Genomic DNA, 22151 nt, shown 5'->3' with positions numbered 1-22151 from the left:
AAAATAAAAGTAAAAAAAAGAACTTTTTTTTTTCATATTCTGGTCAACAATATGCAACCAGCTCCCATATGTCAACACAGGCAATTTACCTCAAATTCTTTAAGCAGTTCTTCGGCTCTGAGGTGGTTACTCAGGTTGCTGATGTTTTCTGCCATCTGTGGAACAGAGTTGTTTGACCATCCCTCGATCTCATCTTTACTTAAGAGTACATCATCCCAAATGGACAGGCTTACTCTCAGCCTGTCCATGTTTTCTTCAAGTTTCTCTGCTACCTAGGAGAGAAACAGGAGCCATGGAATTCATATTCAGAGGCATAAGGTGATCATCCCCCCACCAAAGTACTAAAAATACCAATGCTTTTATCAGAAAAGTATATTCTGACTGACAAACAGAGTTTCACAAAAATTATTATAACCTAACAAGTGTACCTGACTCATGTAAAAGCTAACCAATACATAGATTTCTTCTGCCATTGGAAGAGTTGTTCAAATTTTGAGATGCTACCTTTTCATTTGTAAATTGGGATATGAACAACATCAGGTCCTTTGGTATCTACTATAACTCACTGTGAGGTTGACTTCTGCAGGACAAAGGTCATCAAGAACAGTGTTGTTTGTTTTTTTTCTTACTGTATCTGGCATTTCTCCCAGATATAGTAAGAAAAACAAATACAACACTGTTCTTTTGTTTTTTTTAATTTATTTATTTTACTTGTTGGGGAGGGACAACATGTGGAGAAATGCCAGATATAGTATGCACCTAAAGTAAAAAACTAAATAAATAAAAGAACAGTGTTGTATTTGCTTTTTCAAGTAATAAGTATTTTTATTTGTAATGTTGAGGTATAATTAGCATTAATTATATTCAAACATATTTATAATGTAATACATATGAAAGCAACCAATTTTGCACATTAAAAGTAAAATATTATCCCTTATCACTCTTCCCATAAGGCTACGCACTAAAATCCCAAAAGCTATAAATGAAAAAAATATAGCATGCTAAAAAAAAGAATGTTCTTTTAAAAGTGGAAGCATACAGGGTTTTCTGCAGTCCCCAACTTATTTGATTATATTACACAAATATCAAAATCTAACTAGTAAATTTAGCTTAAGTAGGGAACCACTGTACTTCTGAAGCTAGATTTTGATAGAGGGCAACAGAATCACTGAATTTTTTAGCTGGAAGATAATGTAAAATATTTATGTATTGATACATAGCATTCCAGAAAAATCAAGTGACTTGTTCCGTGGTCACATAGCTAGTAAGTGACAGAACAAGAACTCAAACCCAAACATGTAAAGTACAAGTGCAATGGTTTCCAATGCAAAATTATAGCCTTATTATTTTAAATTATATATTATGGTTTAATATTTTATAGAATATATATGCATTCTTCTTTTATATCTATAATTTCATAGTTTGGGAAAGAAAAGCATTCAGTTATAATTTGTTATGACTGAGGCTATCAAGTGAAATTTCCAAAAGCCTGAGAATAAGTTTTAACAAAGCAGATTAATTTTTTACTATTTCTAAACTTTACGTGAGCACTGTTTTTCTTCAGAATATAATTTTGCATTTAGCATTAAATGTTAAAAGTGAAATTCGGCCTGGTGCTGTGGCTCACGCCTGTAATCCCAGCACTTTGGGAGGCCAAGACAGGTGGATCACCTGAGGTCGGGAGTTCGATACCAGCCTGACCAACATGGAGAAACCTTGTCTCTTCTAAAAATACAAAATTAGCTGGGCACGGTGGCACATGCCTATAATCCCAGTTACTTGAGGCCTGAGGCAGGAGAATCTCTTGAACAAGGGAGGCAGAGGTTGCAGTGAGCCGAGATCACGCCATTGCACTCCAGCCTGGGCAACGAGCAAAATTCCATCTCAGAACAACAACAAAAAAGAGATTCACATCCTTGAATAACTCTTTGTCCAAAAACGTGATTGGGAAATGTGAATACTTAAACGGTTCACAGAATCTTACATCCAGCCATTTGTCCACGGTGCTCTCCATGTCTGCTTTCACCAAGCTGAAATCACTACTGTGAATTTTTTTCAGCTCAGACAACAAGTGTTTTCCTTTGCTGGTAAAGTTATCCAAGTCTTTCTGTTTATAATTCATTTTGTTCCTGGCAGTTTCATGCTGTGGATAAATGGTTTCTTAATTAATATAATAGTCAGTGATAAGTCATGGATTTAAAACCATTTGCCTCTAAGAAATTTAATTCATAATGACCTTATGCAGAAATTAGTGACATTAATTAACTATATGAATATACATAAAACCATTTTCTTGAATTGCTAGAGTCCTAGAATGTCAGTATTCCTAGGGGAAAAAATGTTGAACTCGTTAGCGTGAATTATCCACATCTAAGTATACTGAGAAGAATTGTGCAGAGAACTGTTTCATGAGTAAAAACCAGATCTACTAAAGCAGAATACCAATATATTTATGTGTGCATAGAATTGTGCAGAGAACTGCTTTATGAGTAAAAACCAAATTTACTAAAGCAGAATACCAGCATAAATACACTTTAAATTTTACCTTGGAAAAGGCCCATTTAAGATCCTCCTGATCTTTTATGGTAGTTCTGGTTACAATCACACTGCTGGCATTTTCCAGGACTTTAGATACAGCTGACTTTAGGTTCTGATATTCTCTCATTAAGTCAATTAGTCCACAGCATTGACCCTGACTGTAATGATTAAAGAAAATATATTATTTTGTGTCATGTATCCAGTTCCCTACAATTGGACTTGATGTTTCACTATATAAAGGTATTAATATTGATAGATGGATGCTGGAACCAAGAGAAAAGCATATTTCTACACACTGACCTCAGACTAATGCTGCTGAAAAGCAAATTTCTACATACTGACCTCAAACTAGTGCTGCTGGTTAATCCTACTTACTCTAATGTCCAAAATATTCTCTGTGAATGAGGCATGCACACAACCATTGAAACCAAATCTATGAACTCAATGACAAAAAAGCAATATATGTTCTTGCCAACTCAAACTTACTAGATGAGTCACCCAAATATATTTTTAATGTCTTTTTCCATGTTGTTTTAATTATTTCATAATGACATATGTTTCAGGAAAGAAAACAACAATAAAGCATAAACCAAAACTAACAAATATAATTATTAGTAATGAAAACATATGTCAGATTTTCTCTTCCATCTCAATGTAATAAATTCTCATTGGATATGACTCCCCTGAAAACTGTCAAAATGAGAAGATAGTTGTTGTTTATAAAAATAAGGTGGTCTACAACCATATCACTCTGAATATACCTGATCTCATTTGATCCTGTGAAGGTAACCAGGGTCCAGCTTGGTTAGTACCTGGATGGGAGACCCTCTGGGAATACTGGAAGCTGTAGGTTTTTTTTTTTTTTTCTTTTTAAGAAACTAACACACCAACAAAAAATGGCCAGGCGCCATGCCTCATGCCTGTAATCCCAGCGCTTTGGAAGGCCAAGGCAGGCTGATCGCTCGAGGCCAGGACTTCAAGCGATCAGCCTGCCTTGGCCTTCCAAAGCGCTGGGATTACAGGCATGAGGCGTGTGGATCACGAAGTCAGGGGTTCAAGATCAGCCTGGCCAACATGGTGAAACCCCGTCTCTACTGAAAATACAAAAATTAGCCGGCTGTGGTGGTGCATGCCTATAATCTCAGCTACTCAGGAGGCTGAGCCAGGAGAATGGCTTGAACCCAGGAGGTGGAGTTTGCAGTGAGCTGAGATAAAAAATCAGCTGGGCTTGGTGGTGCTTGCCTGTAATCCCAGCTACTTAGGAGGCTGAGGCATGAGAATGGCTGGAACTTGGATGGCAGAAGTTGCAGTGAGCCAGGATCACACCACTGCACTCCAGCCTGGGCAATAGAGAGAGACTGTCTCAATAAAGAAACAACAACAAAATAATAAAATGCCTTTGAGCAAGCAAATTTACATCTAGAGATTTTTCTAAAGAAATCAAATTATGCGCACTTAGATTTAGGTAAAATGATATTCTTTACACCATTATTTGTAGAAGGAGAAAAAATAGAAATACCCAAAATGTTAAAAACAGGTCAATAAATATATACTGATACATTCTTATGATAGAACCATACAACCTCTAAGAAATCACAACTTAAGATAATGTTTAATAATATGGAATAAAGTTTGTACAATATGATTCAATATAAAATGCCTACATTAATAGTCTACATTGTATAATGTGTTCTGAATTTTGTTTAAAAGGCATTTGTACATGATGTAAAGTATGTGTTAAGGTTCATTTTTCTAAATGCATATGAATGTCCGATTGTTCTAGTACCATTTATTGAAAAGCTTATTCTTTCTCCACCAAACTTTCTTTACATCTTTGTCAAAACAATTGACTATTTCTAGACTCTGTTCCACTAGTTTATATGTTTATCCTTTAGCCTATGCCATACTGAAAGTAGCCAGTATAAGTTCTCCAATTCTTTTTTGTTATTTATCTATTTACCTATTTACTCATTTATTTTAGGTAACAGAGTTACCAGCAAAGTCCTCCAATTCTTTTTCAAAATTGTACTGGCTATTCTAGTAGGTCTTGTGTTTTTGCACATACATTTTGAAATCATCTTATCAATTTTTGCAAAAATTCTGTGGGCATTTTGATTGGGATCTTATTGATATTAAAAAATACCTCAATAATAAAAAACCCCAAGTTAGCCAATTTGAATATTTAAAAAGATATACAGATTGCAAATAACATATCAAAATATGTTCAATATCAGTCATCAAGGATATACAAATTAAAAACTAAATGTGCCAATTCTTGGCACAATGCTTATGAGTTAGTCCCGCTCCACAAGGAGCAGTTAAACACACACACACACACACACACACACACACACACAGAGAGAGACACACACACACAGAGATAGAGATAGAGAGAGAGAGATGGCTCTACACATCTAGTAGAATGTCAAACAAGCAAATAAACAAAAACGTCACAATACTAAGTGGTGGAAATTATGTGGAGCAGCTGGAACTCTTACATGACTGGTGTGAGTGCAAAATGGTGCAACCACTTGAAAAATGGTTTGGCAGGTTCTTATAAAGTTAAACATATATGTTGCTATACAACCCAGAGTCTCACTTTTCGTACACAAATGAAATCAAAACTTACGTACATGCAAAAACTTGAATGTGAATGTTTATAGATACTTTATTTATAATCATCCAAACTGGAAAGAACCCAATTGTCCATCAACTAGTAAATGAATAAACTGTAGTACACCCATGCAGTGGAATATTCAGCTGTAAAAAATGAACTACTGACACACACAACAACATATGCTGTGCTAAATAAAAGAAGCCAAGTCACATTCTATGTGATTTTGTTTATATATGATTCTAAGAAAAAACAAAACTATAGATGTGGAAAACTGATCTCTCATTGCCAGGGTGCTAATGGCAAGGGGAAGGGATAAGGACATTTTTTTAAGTGGTAGAGCTTTGGTTGTGAACTTTAACAGTTACACAACTGTACCTCAATTACAAACAAGTACAACAAAATTAGAAAATTAAAAGTTAAGGCTATCATGGTAACACTTCATAACTGTTGACAACTCCTGCTTTAAGCATTTAATTTCACATGCAATTGGGTTTGTTTGTTTGTTTTTGTTTTTGTTTTTGAGACACAGTCTTGCTCTATTATCCAGACTGGAGTGCAGTGGTGCGATCTCGGCTCACTGCAACATTCACCTCCCCAGTTCAAGCGATTCTTCTGCCTCAGCCTCCCAAGTAACTGGGATTACAGGCACTCTCCATCACACCTGGCTAATTTTTGTATTTTTGGTAGAGATGGGATTTCACCATGTTGGACAGGGTGGTCTTGAACTCCTGACCTCAGGTGATCCTCCCACTTTGGCCTCCCAAAGTGATGGGATTACAGGCATCAGCCACTGTACCCAGCCTGTAATTGTTATCTTAAAGCAACATTCTCAATAAAGTTCTGTAAAAACTAAGTAAATGTTTAATGTTATGACAGTGACACAGAATACCTAAAATGGTAAAATATATTTAACTACTGATCACATCAACACAAAACAGGCAATGTCCTAATCACAAAATAAGTCGGAAGCTAAAGACAAGAGCTGGGCTGGCTTTGACTTACTTTTCATGAATTAGTCTTTTAGTATCATCCCAGGTGACCTCTAAGCGGTTTATCTCCCTGTCAACTTCAGGTGCAAAAGCTACATCTTTCTGGGCAATTTGCTTGGCTTTGTCTTTCAACCAACATAGTTCATGCTCATGAGAATTCAATTCATCTTCTAGTTGATTAAACACTCTTAACCTGTGAATTAAAATGTTATTTTCCTATTAATTTACTAATAGCAGTAAATCAATATTTCCTCTCCCAAAGTATATGATGAGTCCATAAAGCGCTCGTTTGGTCAACTAGAAAAACTTTTAACACAGAAACTAAATTAATGTTTGTCAATGGATAAAGTTACTTTTAAAGTTAATTTTGCAAAATAACTCAGACTGTACCTCAGAAAACACTGAAAATCATTCTTACTACTCACCATCAACCTTCTATTAAGTTTGTATTTTCTTTCTACTTTGATGGTATAAGATTTTCAAAACTAAAGCTGACCTCGTAGGCCACATAGGTAAATACTTATTGTAAAATCATTGGTAAGAAGTGTTTCTGGTCCATGAGGTTCAATCCATGTAAATAATAATGCTTAAGGATGATAATTGTTTCATTCAGTATCAAATTAGATTTACTGAGCTCTGCATACATATATATATACCTAAATTACTTACCTTGTTGAGAAGATTACCATAAAGAAATGATCATTTTTTGTCCCTAATCTATTAATATCTGAGCATTTATAAAAAGTGGACATATTGCCAGCCATAGTGGCTCATACCCATAATCTCAGCATTTGGGGAGGCCAAAGTGGGAGAATTGCTTGAGACCAGGAATTCAAGACCAACCTGGGCAACACAGCAAGACCCCTATTTCTACAAAATTAAAAAAAAAAATTAGCTGGGTGCAGTGGTGCATGTGTATAGTTCCAGCTGTGTGAGAGGCTGAGGCTGGAGGATCGCTTGAACTCAAAAGTTTGAGGCCACAGTGAGCCATGATGGCACCATTGCACTCTAGGCTGGGTGACAGAACAAGACCTTGTCTCAGAGAAAAAAAAAGTGGCCACATAGAGGCAGCCATTGACTCTTCATTCTTACAGTTTGATATAGCACTGTAGAGTTCACACGGTGAGTATACATGCTTTATCCCATTTAATTCCCAAAAGGTGGTGGCTGGGGGCAGGTGTTCTTATTATCCCCACCTTACAAGAAGAGAAGAGGTTTCTCAAGGTGGCATAGTGAAGCATTAGTGTGGCTGGAATTTAAATAAGTCCACTAATTCAATATAACATTTTCTGCATCTGAAGTGTGATTCTGGTGAGTGCGGTGTTGTGGCTACTGATGTGGCTCTTTAGCCCAACCTGGGCTTTCTGCTCTAGCAATTTTAGGGTCTCCTGTCTGCTTGACCCAAGAACACCATGCCACCCTGCAGCAACAATGCTACCGCTGGCTTCCACAGTGAGCAACATTAGGCACTTTGTTCTCTCTTTATTCTGGAGGCAATTTTTCCTTCCCAAGTATCATTCTCTTTTGTAAATTGATTGTTAAACTGGTCAGATAATTTATTTCCTATAAAAAGTATAATCTCAGGAGCCCAGTCCTAATATATACTCCACTATCATCTAACAAAATATTTGATTCTGGTTAAAAGGAAACAACCACAGTGGTCTAGTCAGGATCAGCATGATCTTTACCAATTATGAAGACCTTGGCATGAATGCATTTCAGCTGTTTCTTTGCCCACTGGGAAAAAAATGGAAGAGAAAGTGGCCCTGAAAACAGGAGTCAGAAGGTTCTATTAAGAAGAAAAAAAGATTGACAAGAAGGCTGCAGTTTAAGAAAACAATTCCTTTTCAAATTTACTAAGGAAACTCATCTTTGACCAGTAGCTTCTCAAATGAACACACCTGACAAAAACTCAACCTTGCTTACTTAAACCCACTCCTCTGCCTCTTCATACCTCTAAGCAAACAGTTAAAAGTAGACTCTGCCAAGCTGATTGGTTTCACTTCAAATGAACACAGAACTCAGCAGCTCATCACTTTCCTAAGCTCCTCTCTCCAAGAGAAGTTTCACACCATTTTCTCTCCTCTAACATCTACCATACCTCTGAATTAACAAGCTTACGCCAGTCTTTACCAAGAGGCTATCAGTCACCAGCAAGGAATTCCCTTCTACATTTTTACCACCAAAACTACTAGGATCACTCCCTTCCTCTCTTCTGCCTTCATATTTTTAATAGAAGATGAGTCCCTTCTCCCATTGGTAAAAAATTGTTTAAAAATAGATAATAGGATCTACATATTCTTTGCCCATAAACAGACTTTAGGGAAATCCTTAAGGAATCCAAAGAAATTTTAGTACTTCTCAAATGTCAAATTAGTCATTAACCTTATCTTCAAACTGGTAAAAAAAATTAAAAAGTTGCTAAATATGGTACTGCAAACAAAAAAGTATCTGAGACAGTTCTCAATCAATTTAGAAGTTGATTTTGCCAAGGATAAGGACATGCCTGGGAGAAGCAAACAGGAAATCACAGAATCAGTCTGTGTTCTATACCTTTCTCCAAAGATGATTTTGAGGGCTTCAACATTTAAAGGGGAAAGTGGGCTGGAGGGGAAAGAGAGAGCATAAGGTTAATTCATGTGTTGCAAGAGAAATGAAGCAGGCAGTGAATAGTCAATTATGAATTCATCTCGTGCTCATTAAATCAGCACTTTACCTAAGATAAGGTGGACATGTAGAGTAGCTACCTACGGAGATATTTAACTTTTTCTCTGTACCTCTCTGCTTAGGAACAAAAGGAAAGGCAGCTTTTTGCATGACTCAGCTCTCAGCTATATTTCCTTCTTTTGGCAGAGTGAATTGGGATCCTGAGTTTTTATTTTCCTTTCACGGTACTCATACAATTTTGTGTAAAAGTTAATTCCAGAACAAATACAAAATAAAAGAGACAGGTGGCTGTGACAGTTTCCTTTACCTCTGCTGAAGAGCTTGGCGAGTAGGTTCCTTCAATCGTTCTTTGTCAGTCCTTTCTTCAATGCTCTCAATGCTTTTCAGCAGCTCCTCTTTCTGGTCTTGGAATGCTTTTTTCAACACTGCAAGGGCATCTGCCTCACTCTGCTTGGTTCCCAGAAGGTTCTGGATCCTCTCTAACTCTCCAAAGAGCTGATCAACCGTGGCTCTGCAGGAAGTCCTCTGCTCAGAGCTCCCACTTTTCAGATGGTATTGGGCTTTGGAAAGAATACCATCAAGACTGACGGCAGTAGATTCTAATGCTTTAGCATCTTGAATAGCATCATTGAGGTTCTTTTCTATCAGATCAGACTGGTTCTTATTCATACTGTTGGTTGCTTCCACCATTTGCCTCAGCTGGTGGAGAACACTGGACAGAGAGGCATGGCTCTGGAGGAATTCTGCCAAATGGGACAGGGCAAGCTGCCGCCTCTCCACAACCTGGCTGGCCTCCTCAAACAGTTGGAAGCAGTCCTCAGCCTTGCCCTGCAGGAGATGGAGGTCCTCAGCTCGGCCCAGAGAACCCAGCTTTGCTAAGTGACCCTGCAGACTCTGCAATTCGCCCTTTTTGCTCTCTACGTCTGCTGTGTGGTCCTGGAAAGGAAGAGAGAATTACTGATTCCTCAGATACACTACAGTCTATGACAGGGATATTCTACAGGATTTGTGATATGAAGATCTATTTTAAGTGCCATGGATAGTGTAGTACTTTAAGGTCATCTACAGTGAATCAGAAAATTCACAAAATTTTCTGTTTTGCTGATCCACATGTTTCACATAAAACACAACTCTATTTTGGAACTATGTAATTAATTCTCTGAAAAAAAAATTCTTTGTGGATAGAAATTGTTAGTTAAAAGAAATAAAAACATTGGAAGATTCTTAAAGATGCCAATATATATTTTACATTTTAATTTTAACATTTTAAAGATGCATATATGTATATACAAATATTTGTATTTAGATATCTTATATTTTCTGTATTTTAACTTTTAAATTTTAAAAGATGCATGTATTTAAAAACTCTAGATTTAAACATTTAGAAGGCGTATATGTGTATACATACAAGTCTTTCAAAATCTAAAGGTTTCTTTTTTTAACTAACAATTTCTATCCACAAAATCCATGAAGAAATCTTTTTCAATTAAATTAGTTCCAAATCAGAGTTATATTTTATGCAAGACTGCTGTATAGGAAATTTGGCTAGCTTACAATAAATCGTGCTTAAAATCTAGCAGAAAATTGGCAACATTCTCATTATGGTTCCCATTAAAAAGAAATTATCACCAATCTTAATCTTGACAACAATGACTTTAAGGCTCCCCTCAGTTTGACTACAAGATAGCTTCCTCTTGACTGCAGATCCCGACCTTTCTTTACTTAAAGCATTTACTTTAGAAAACTTGTAATTGTAAATTCATTATCTGCCCCTTTGAGAGGTTAATCTTAGAGCTCTGGCCAGTTTTCCACCTCTGGAATATTTTTCTGAAGGACCAGAGAGCCATCTCTTTGAAATGAAGTGAAGATAGCTGCTCTCTCTCAGTCTCTTTGGAGGGTAGAGCCTAAATTCCCTGGATATCTTCCTCCAAGATGTAAAACTACCTCCTATCCTGAAGGTAGGAGAAAGTTGCTTTTCCCTGCCACAGGATCAATTAGCAAACCCAGCAAGGAGTGAACACTCAATAAATATGAAATGTTTTTTTGTTCAGTGTTGCTATATGTGTACTATGTAGCTTATCTCCATTATTTCAATGCTTTATGATCAATATCTGAATTTTCCAATGTTTTCTGGTGCCAGAATAGATATAATGTGTTGGGACTCAGAAAGTGATACCCTAAAATATCCTACTTCAGACTTTAAACTGAGAAAACCTGAGGAACAGCAAATTCATAGAAGAGCTTTTCTTGATGCTCCCTTATCTGACTAAGGAAAGTTCCTCCAGAAAAAAATATAATCATCAACTAGGGAAGACTAATCCACAGGAAAGTCCCTTACAGTCTGACATCTCACTCAGAGAGACTTTTAGCCCAGGCTGCCGTCTGTAATTCTGAGGTATGCTACCTGAGAAACTTCTTCTGCGTGATAAGACAGCCTTTGTTCATGGTGCATCTCCTGCCCTCACCCTTCCACAGCTTTTCCCTATCACTCTCCTGAAGCCTCAGCCCCAATTTCCTTCTGTATGGAATAACAACTTTCATCATCTGGTTATCCTTTGAGCCTCACATTTTGTGGGGCTCCCATACAATATGCACATAATAAATATGTTTGCCATTTCTCCTGTTAATTTGTCTATTGTCAGTTTCTTTCATAGACTGAAATTAATTGAACCTTCAGGGGGCAGAGGAAAGTTCTTTTCACCCTTCATATGCATAATTTATAAATAAGGGAAATAAGTTTTAAATTGCTTTAAAGCTGAATAGTAATTAAGAAAAACTATATCATTAAAGTATTTGAATTCAGCATTAGTTTTCAGTATTGAAGTGAAACGAATAGTAGCTGAAATGAAACAAGTTTGTTGAAATAAAACTATTTGTTGCTTTTTCTTTAAGGAAATTCATGGAAAGCACTCACAAGTACTGATAACTTTGGTGATTATACTATTGGACCAAGAAAAATAAATAAAACTATTTGTTTTATTTCCATAGTAATGGAAATAAAGCAAACAGTAATTCAGAAAACTATATCACTTAAGTATTTGAATTCAGCATTGAAATTAAAACAAACTGGGAAACTTAAAAAGGGACATTCTTATCACTTTATACTAGAAATCACTAGAAATCATTTGCTCCACTATGAAGAGACAGTTTCTTAAGAAAGTTGCCAATTTTATCTAAAGTGGCTTTATCTGCTTAATTTTTCTGAATAATTTATTGCTTTAACTCATATACTCAATTATTAAACCATTTTCATATAAATAAAAGTCAAGTTTCCACCATTAAAATTTTTTTTAAGTGTTGCATGTCTTTTTAATTTGAGAACCCTCTTTTATGAAAAAATTCTTCTTCAATCTTAAAAGAACACACTTTACCTTGTGGCGAGTAAGAGCTACTTGATGGTCCATTATGCTAATCTCAGAAGTAGCTTGTAATTCACTGAGAAACAGCTTAATCCAGATAGAAAAGGAAAGCAGCAGCTCATCAAATTGCTGGTGTTCAGCAACCACAGACTGAAGAAAATTAATCCTATGTATGCAAAGTATTAAAGTTAAAATGTCCCATAAGTGAACAGAAAGGATTAATAATACATTTTGGGAATTAACTTTACCCAAGGGCAAAAGCAATGTTGTCATACATGAACACTCTATACCTCTTGATGATTTTTACTTCCCAAATGCTGCTTTACTCAAAATCTTCCCTGTCTCAGTTAACATTGCCATCATCCACCCTGATGGTTCTATGAGGCATTCTTCATCTTTTCTTTCTTTATAAGAACATCTAATCTATGGATACCCTCTCAGCACAATATATGTCCCAAAACTGAATGAAATTCCTAGAATTCTGATGACTTAGTATATGTTATCAGTAATAATTATTGTTATGTTAAATTGCTGTTTGCCATGAAAGTAACCAAATTTTTTAATCAATTGTATCTTTAACCATGGCTAGCCTAAAATTTTGTCATCTATAGACAATTATTGTTTTACTTTTTTTCTTCTCAAAAAGTGGTTTATAGTCAGCTGCTATCCAAAATTTGCTTTTTCATTAAGGAAATTTATGGAAAGGACTCTTACAAGTACTCTTAAATACAGATTTCTTGATAACTTTGGAGATTATACTATTTGGCTAAGAAAAAACTTCCATGGCTGGGTGCAGTGGCTCACGCCTATAGTCCCAATTCTTTGGGAGGCCAAGGCAGGTGGATTACTTGAGGTCAGGAGTTTGAGACTAGCGTGGCCAACATGGAAAACTCCATTTCTACAAAAAATATAAAAATTAGCCATGTGTGGTGGTGCACAACTATAATCCCAGCTACTTAGAAGGCTGAGGCATCACTTGAATCCAGAAGGCAGAGGTTGTAGTGAGCCAAGACTGCATCACTGCACTCCAGCCTGGGCAACAGAGTGAGACTCTGTCTTAAAAGAAAAAAAAACTTCGAGGACTCAGATTAAAAAGCTGATACATTCATGAGATTTGCTAACCCAACATCAAGCAGAAAAAGAGTTAATTACATGGGACTGAACTAACAGAGGCCAGAAATACTTTTTTTAATGGCTTTTTGTTTGAAACATTGCTTATCCTTTTTATGTTTTCATTTCCAGAGTCAAGATAATTTTTTTTCCTTTTCCCTCTCTACTTGATTCTCCAGAATTTGGAAACTATTTGTGAGTATTCTTTATGTATTGTAATATAGTTATTTGTAAATGTTCAATAAGCCTATGTTTTGTAACAGGATACAATTGGAAACATTGGTTATTTTACCAAGGCTTTGACTGGAATGGCATATTTTTAGATATGATCAGACTGCTTTGAGGAATGGAGGTCAACTTTATAGAGCCAATGAAGAGCCCCTTGGGAAGATTGGCCTTATATTTTTCTATGTGATGCCTTTATAAAATTTGTGACCTGTGGTAAGTAAAGAATGTCACTTTCTGAAAGGCCCACAAATCTCAAGTTATATTGGGACCTTGAGAAGAAACGAATTCACCCAATTCATATGGATGTCTGCAGGCACAGATAAATCTTTGGCTTGATTAACCTTGAGAGACTTTTGAAGGTTTAATCTGAGATTTCTTATGAAGAAAGCACCAGCAAAGCCAATTTTTAAAAAGCTTATGTGGCCAATCATTAACCTTGCTGCACTTTATATGGATAATTAGGCCAAGCATAATAAGACTAAAATTTATCTTGCAAATAATTTGGCCCTATGATAATTTGTCTTTGGTAGAAATGGGGGGCTGGAGAGAGAACATTATGTTAAAAAACTATCGTATGCGTGTTATTAGATTCTAACTTTGTTCATTGTTTTTGAGCTTTTATTATTTTCTAACAATTTGGACTTCAGAATCCTGAATTCTTTCCGGGCTACAAGCTTCCAAACTAAGGTTTTCCAAATCTTCCTTTCATTTTCCTTATTTTATGTATTCTTTTTTTTTGGAGATAGAGTTTCACTCTTGTTGCCCAGGGTGAAGTGCAATGGTGTGATCTAGGCTCACTGCAAATTCTGCCTCGTGGGTTCAAGCTATTCTCCTGCCTTAGCCTCCCAAGTAGCTGGGATTACAGGTGCCCACCACCACACCAGCCTAATTTTTGTATTATTAGTAGAGAGGGGTTTCACCACATTGGCCAGGTGGGTCTCAAACTCCTAACCTCAGGTGATCCATTTGCCTTAGCCTCCCAAAGGGCTGGGATTACAGGTGTGAGCCACCATGCCTGGCCAAAACTGCTTTTCTTAAAGTCCCACAAAGGGCAGCTAGACAACTAAACTTTGGGAGAAATAACAGAAATTTATAAGTAAACAGCCTATGTGCCTGCTGATGTATTGACTTCTCGGAAAGTTCACTTGACCATCAATCTGAACTACATTCCAGAAAAACCTGTTCAGATTGCTACTGTAATCTGAAGATGCTTCACAAACTCTAGAAAAACAAGTCTATAGACTACTTTAGACATTAACCTTCGTTTTTCTTCTGTTTCCTTAGAAATGCCTCTTATTAAAGATGTGTTTGCCTGCATCATCTACAGAGGCCCAGCCCATTTGCAATGCCACCCTCTGGAATGGGACAAAGATATTTAACTGAACTGATCTTTTCTCAGGACTGAGACACTGACTAAAGAAGACATGGAACAATATGTTTCAGTCTGCTTTTTTTCTGTGTATCTTGATTTGCTTTTCCACTCCTTTGTCTTTCTCTATCAAATAACTTTTCTTTTTCTTTTTATTTTAGTGAGACAAGTATCACTCTGTTGCCCAGGCTTCAGTGCAGTGCTGTGATCACAGCTTCCTGTAACTTCAAACTCCTGGTCTCAAGTAATCCTCTTGCCTCAGCCTTCGGAGAAGCTGAGACTACAGTTACATGCCACCATGCCTGGATAGTTTTTTTTTTAAATTTTTCTTGTAGAGATGAGGTCTTGCTATGTTTCCCAAGCAGTCCTCTCACCTGGGCCTCCCAAAACTCTGGGATTATGGGCATGAGCCATCACACTCAACCTCTATCAAACAAATCTCTTCGAAACTATTCATTTAGCTTTTAATATGTGAAACGGTTTTTAAGTTTCAAAGTGGGAACTGAAGAAAACCAAAATATTTTACTCTAAAATATATTCCTTTGACAAATTCTGAAATGATCCTGTAAAGCTGTCTTTTGCGGGGAGAATTTGCTTCTGTAGATCTGTAGAGAATCTTCACTAATGCAGCTCGCCCTGCCTTTGTCCAGATCTAGGAAAGATAAACTGAGAGTCAAACACTATAAAGACCTGAAAGAGACAATTGCCATCTATTTTTCTTGAGAGCTATACCTATGAGGTTTCATCTACATAGCAAGACCAGCTTTTCTAGCTAAGCTTCTTCGTTTCTCCCTCCAATAACATGTCTTGCCATGAAAATCTGTTTTGGGCCATTTTCTGAGCTCACAGTTTTTCTATAACCTCCAGATGGTATATATTCTGTATGTCAATGGAGGTTGAGTCTTCATTCTGGAGGCTCCTGTGTATATTATATATTAAATAAATTTATATTCCTTTTCTATTAATCTGCCTCATGTCAGTGACTTTCTAACCTCTAGGGGACAAGGGCCTTGGCCCCTACAATCCTCACACCCTGCCCCCACCACACTATACATTGATTCTGTGCTCTTCTCTCCATTTCCACTGCCCCTACCCTGGTCTAAATTTCTTCACTTCTTGCCTGACATTCAACAGCCTTCTAACTGGCTTCCTCCCTCCCACCTTTGACTCCTTACAATCTACTCTCTAGATAATAACTAGACATGATTTCATGTGATAGAACATTACCTGTCCTGCTTAAACACTAGGTAGTTTCCCGTTGCACTTAAGAAGGCAAAACCCCAAACTCCTTACTGTGGTCTACAAGAAAATTCACATTATCTACTTCTCTGGCCTCATCTGACACAACTCTGCCCCACATTCCGATTGACCTCTCTGTCTTCCAATATAACCAACTCATTACTGCCTTAGAGCTTTTGCCATTTTTGCGCCCTTTGCCTGCGTGGGTCTGCTTCCTGCACAGCACACAGATGTTAATCAGGTGTCATCTCCCCAGAGAGGCCTTGCTTGACCCCCATTCTAAAGATACACCAGCCTGCAGTCCCTGTCACACCACCCTGTTTTGTTGTCTTAATAATACTGAATGTTGCCTGAAATTGTCGTTTGTTCACTTGTTTAATTATATATTTATTTCCGCCCCCACCCCCAGCTCCTTCCTCCCCTCTCTCCACACCATGAGAGTATGGACTGTATCTGCCTTGCTTACTGCTGTATCCCCAGCACCTAAAAAGTTGCCTAGGATATCATCAGCGATCAATCAATGCATTTGTGATAAATGAATTAGTTAATAAATAATAGGTGATCAGAGATCAAAATCCAGACACATTAAAGCTAATACCTTCATCAAACACTAGTATTTATTAAAATGGTTTGTCTACAAAGTTCAACTTTTAAATCAGTTTTCATGTTTTAATATTTACAAAATCCTCTACACATTACCCTTATATGCACACATTATATTTTAAATACCTTCACACATTTGTATCACTTTAAAAGCTCTTTACTTTCCCTCTAAGGGATAGGCAGAGGACACATACTGCTTTGTTTTACAAAATTGGTTGCCTTTCAAGAGTTGGCATCAAATTTTTCTGTAAATTTCTGAACCCATTCAAATGTCCCTTTTTTGTTCCTATAATACTTCGTGTTCACCCCTTGTTATTCCCACACTAATATGTATATTATTTGGGGTTAGGTTTTGTTTATTTTTATGGCTCCTGGTCCTGATATGGTACCTTGTACTCAGCAAGTACCTAATATACATTTGTTGATTGATTGAGTACATGAATAAATAAACAATAGAAAAAATATAAGCTCCGTGAAAGTAAGGGATGAAACTCTTTATTGGTGCTATCTCCAGCACATAGAAGAGTATGCTACTCACTGTGGAAACTCAATAAATATTTGCTGAGTGAACGAATTTTTTAAATGGACAAAAAGGTTAAATTTATCTTGCTTACTCCAAAAGATCTATATTAAAATGAAATATACTAGCATATGTGTATAAAATGCCTCTGGTTGAGAAATGTCACATGAAATAATATTTTAGGTACCATTTTTCCCACACAAAACAGCTTATGTAATAAATAATACAAACATTAGTAATCCTACTCTCTTTCATCTATTTCAACTGGTTTAATCACTTGCCCTTATTTTAAAACTAAATTGTGAATCGGGATTCATTAGAAATGCTCAGCTTTGTGGACCTTGATTTTCAAAGTGAAAGTTTTCTTCCCTTCTGTAGTTATCAGCTGAGTAGTTGGAGTTAAATAAAAGTAAACAAAACTATGCTTTCTTAATTTATATGATCATCGTTTAAAAGCAAATGAACAATATTGGAAGATTTATCTTTTAGAACCCACCTTTTGTTAATTATCTGGGGTAAATCTCTCCATCTCTCATCCAACTGCTCCAAATGTAGTTTCAGCATTTTCACATCCTCTTTGGAGGCTACCGAAAACAATGATTCCTTCAGTTGCAAAAGTTTGCTATAGAATGAGGCCTGGGATAGAACTTCATTTTGCAGTGCCTGAAACAAACAAGACATTACGGATCTCATCCCAACATGAATGAAAAGTAAGGACCACGCAACACAGGGGGTTCTTGCCCAAAGAATTTGCATTTTTGCAAAATGGAAGTCACTGGGGCCAGGCTGAAGAGAGCTTTTATTACTTGATTTAGAAATGGATCCACTTGGATCCATTTCTAATGGAATTTGGTTCCATTCCATTAAAGGTTAAGTGGATCCATTTCTAAATCAAGTAATAATATGTGACTGAAACCTGAATAAGTTTTCTGGAGTCTGAGTTATAAGTTAGGCAAATCAAGAAGCTGTAGAGTTTCTTTCAGGATAAAGAGACTGAGTAGGCAAAGAGAATCAAAGAAAAACTATTGACAGAGAGATCAGTGCAAAGCTAACAGTAAGAGATGCATTGTAGTCTGGGACACGTTCTCCCTCTCTGTTTAGAGACTAGATTAGGCCAAATGGGAGAACTTAAGGGCTCTTCATTTTACTTTTAAGCAATAGAACTCCTTCATTTAAAAATTTAATCAGGCAGTGAATCTCTTAAGGGCTGTGAGGTGCATGAAAGTTGTGGTTCCTACCTAATAAGAGCTAAAATATAAACACTCCAATAAATTGGTAACAATAAAAAAAGATGTTAAGTAAAATGATAGGTACAGCATGGCAGACAGTAAGTAGATGCTTGTGGAAATGCTTTCCTTCCCTTCCTAGTGAGGCCACACATGTAATACATGCAAGATCACTAAAGGGATTAGAGGCAGGAGTACATAGCCTGTGCATGACAGGTAAGACCATGAAGCAGAATTGCTGCTTACACTGGGTACAAAGGAAAGAAACAGGGCAGGATGCAGAGCCCAAAGGTGGGAATGCACAAGTCAGGTCCAGCCCACGAGGTGAGGCTGCCTTACTGATGCAATGTCAGGATGCAGAAGCAACAGAGTTTGCAGTCCTCTCAGTCATATGGCATCTAGTTTCCACGTGAAGATGTGCAGCAACAGTTTTAATGCCCAGGTAGCCTTGTGTCAATGTTCTCATTTATAAGAAAAAGATCTGTGATGTCGCTTCTGGGAACACCCCATGTGTATATGAAAGAAGACAGGAGCCAGATTGTAGATCAGAATTGCCCTTTATTTTATGCTTAGGGCAGGAAACAGTCACTATGGGTTTCTGAGAAGGGACTTGGTGGAAGGTGAGTGCAGACATCAGTGTTTAATAAATCAGAAAGTCAGGAGAACCAGGAGAATGGAGTACCCACTCAAGTCAAGGAAGGAGAACATTTAAAGGTGGGGCAACAGATTCAGATGCTACAGACACTGGTGACAGAGTTTTCAGAGAATCAGTTACAAAAGGTAAAAGAACATAGCTTCCTCTTAAATGTCTTATGAAAGTTGATGGGAGAAAGTTGGAATATAAATCTGTAATGCAACAAATCTCTTTTGAGAAACAATTTTGACTGTTGGATTTTCTGGCATAGATAGCATTGTTTGAGGCAAGATATTAATCTCTAGAAATCAGTGACATTGTCTTTAGCTTCAATTATACTCAAAGATTTTCTTTCTTTTAGTTTAAAAGATTGACTTCTTCAAGTATGAAATAAACTTTGTCTTTCTACTCATTACCTACATTTGTGCTCATTTTTTTCTTGCATGAAAATAATCATTACTGTGACTTCTTTTTACATCCTATTTCTTATTTCTTTAAAAGAACACCCTTTATTGCCCCAAATTCACATACATATCAAAGTAGAGAGATTATACCTATTTCCAGCCTCAGAAATTATGAACTGATAGCCAACCTCTTTTCATCTATATTCCTACCCATCATTTCCTCTCCTTTGCCAAATCATTTATATTCAGATGCCAGACATTGAATTACAGGATTTTCTAGCACATCATGGAAACTGAACATCACAAAGTTCTCATTGTAAGTTTCTCTGTCTTTCAGGTCATGGTTGCTGTTTTCTTTTCGGAACACCTTGATTCAAATGATGCATCAGGAATCACAAAATCAATGCAAGAAGGAAGATGCAAATTTATTTATTTTATTACTTTATTTTAAAAAAATAATGTAACTGTAACAAAAGCATTTTGCTTTTCTTTCCTCACACTTCCTTGAACTTGCCTGAATTAACTGAAGTTCACTTTCCACTTTGACTCTGTCTGCAGAAATGTCCATTTCTGGGGAACTGGCTATAGCTTCACAACGCTCTAACCAAGTCAGAAAGGATGATAGTTCTTTCTCTAGCCTAAAGGAAGCAGAGAACAGAAACAAATTCATTGAAAATTTTCATGCTAGAAGATCAAACCCTTCTGAAGTTGGAGGGTCCAACACAAACCATAGTAAACAATATAGTCTTAGTTATCTCAGTCTTAGACGAGACAGCACAAAGATCACTCCTTTCATTTTCATGTGTATCCCTGCACTCAGGTTTCTATTGAGTAATATGTAAAGATCCACATACATCCTCTCCACTCTTGGGAATCTTCACCTTATAACAAAGATCAAGAGTTTCCTGTGCTACACCCACAAGTTCATGTGTTTCGCAACTGGGATAATTATTCCCCATCACTTAAAGAACTGCTAATCCAGAATTTCCTATTTAGTAGTGGCAGCAACTCAAGGAAAAATGCTGCTCACCTCTGCCAGTGGGCCAGCAGGTTCTCCAGCGCAGTCTGTCTCTCCTTCGCCTTCCTTAGGGTGCCCTCGTATTGCTGTTGTAGAGCCGCAGCCTCCTGAACACAGGAGTCTCTGTTCACAACTTTCCTGGCACTGGCTGAGAAGGCAGTGATCGGGCTGCTCAGGGACTCCAGGGCCTGGCAGAGATCCTAAGAAGAGTTCGAGAAGAATGCAATGAAAGCACAGGAGCCAACGAGACCTGCATTTTGCTTTGACACCCACCATCACAAAATATTTTCCCTCAGTCATGATAAACAGTAATGGTACTAAGAATGGGTACAAATATACAGTTTAATAGAAGAAATCAGACTTACTCTTTGATAGATTAGTTGGGGGACTATGCAATAATCTATCCTATATTTCAAAACACCTAGAAAATAGTTAGAATGTTCCTTGCATAAGTAAAACACAAATATTTTAGGTGATGAAGGTCCCAATTCCACTGATTTTACTCTTACAAATTATATGAATGTATTAAATGATCACATGTGCACCATTGAAAACAAATAAAAGTTAAATCTATTTTTAAAAGGTCTGTGCCCATGATTTGCAGCAAGACATAGTGAAAATGAGAAAAAAAGTGATCTCATTAATACAGAAATCAAAAATGAAAATGGAGAGAGTTATCCAAATAAGAATGTACTGCTATTTATCTGAAAACTTTCAACTTTCCTTTAACAATTTAGATAACTTGTAAAGATGATTAGTCATTTTACGCTAAATATGTGAGTATTTAAAAACCCATCCTTAACTTACAAAAACCACATGTAACATACCATAATCACTACAAGAACTACATATAAAAAGAGTTATGGCTGAAGAAGCTGCTGTCTACCTCAATAAAAATAATAATAGTAACAATGACACAGTGCCTCAGAATCTGGCCAGCACTGTGTTACCTGCATCCCATGTATTGACTAATTTCATCTTCATTAGAACCCTAAGAGGCATGTCCTTTCATTAGAAAAACCACTTGCTTTAGGAAATTTAAATACCAGAAAGAAAATAATTTCATCACACTGAATTCTACTTTTCCTCATTTTTTTGTATAAAGAAATTACCAATAAGTAACACAAAAGTGTATTCTCATTATAAATATTTAACCAATAGAAATCTTACTCCCTCTTCCAGACATGCCTATGTCAATGGGTTGTTTTCTATCATGTACACCTTTATAAATGTACATGCATTAGGACGTGTACACATGCATGTGCAATAGGAATCATATTTATATTTTTATTTATTAATTAACATATTGTAGTACTTCTTTGCATATAATTCTCCCTATTCGTTCCTCCCCTCAAATTCTGTAAGAGCCATCTGTTTGTTGCCTTGCAGAAGATTTGTAATGATCAATTCTGAGACTAGGTCAGAAGGCCATTCGTTGGAAACAGGTCAGTGAGGATACATTCCTTAAACATCTGAGTATAGTGGGTTAAAATCTGAAGATAGCTATACACATATATTTTTCCTTGCAAATATACTTTTTTTATAATGCTGGCAAGAGGTAACAGGATTTATTAAAGCTAAACTCTGAAAATGTTACACATTCTAACTAAAAGAGATAAATTTATTTGAA

At 36.6% G+C, this 22151-nt stretch overlaps 1 protein-coding gene across 19 annotated transcripts in view; it reads right to left on the bottom strand.

The window, feature by feature from the left end:
* Nucleotides 1-22151, bottom strand: part of SYNE1 (spectrin repeat containing nuclear envelope protein 1) — a 411505-nt gene that overhangs the window by 294172 nt on the left and 95182 nt on the right. For 17 of the 19 annotated variants that reach the window (XM_032258772.1, XM_032258767.1, XM_032258784.1 and 14 more), the window contains 10 exons: nucleotides 20534-20721; nucleotides 20018-20141; nucleotides 17736-17902; nucleotides 12183-12336; nucleotides 9119-9747; nucleotides 8698-8748; nucleotides 6158-6337; nucleotides 2546-2696; nucleotides 1985-2143; nucleotides 90-272 (listed from right to left, as the gene is read on the bottom strand). In XM_032258772.1, coding sequence (XP_032114663.1) covers nucleotides 90-272; nucleotides 1985-2143; nucleotides 2546-2696; nucleotides 6158-6337; nucleotides 8698-8748; nucleotides 9119-9747; nucleotides 12183-12336; nucleotides 17736-17902; nucleotides 20018-20141; nucleotides 20534-20721 — 1986 coding nt within the window. The remainder of the gene's footprint in view (nucleotides 1-89; nucleotides 273-1984; nucleotides 2144-2545; nucleotides 2697-6157; nucleotides 6338-8697; nucleotides 8749-9118; nucleotides 9748-12182; nucleotides 12337-17735; nucleotides 17903-20017; nucleotides 20142-20533; nucleotides 20722-22151) is intronic. The other 2 variants (XM_032258777.1, XM_032258774.1) reach the window with 1 other exon arrangement.

This window comes from Sapajus apella, unplaced genomic scaffold (genome assembly GCF_009761245.1).
Source record: "Sapajus apella isolate SASKATOON/1434 unplaced genomic scaffold, GSC_monkey_1.0 scaffold105, whole genome shotgun sequence".
Classification (NCBI taxonomy): domain Eukaryota; kingdom Metazoa; phylum Chordata; class Mammalia; order Primates; family Cebidae; genus Sapajus; species Sapajus apella.
Note: the sequence above shows the minus strand (reverse complement) of the source record. Positions and strands in the feature narration are given on the sequence as shown.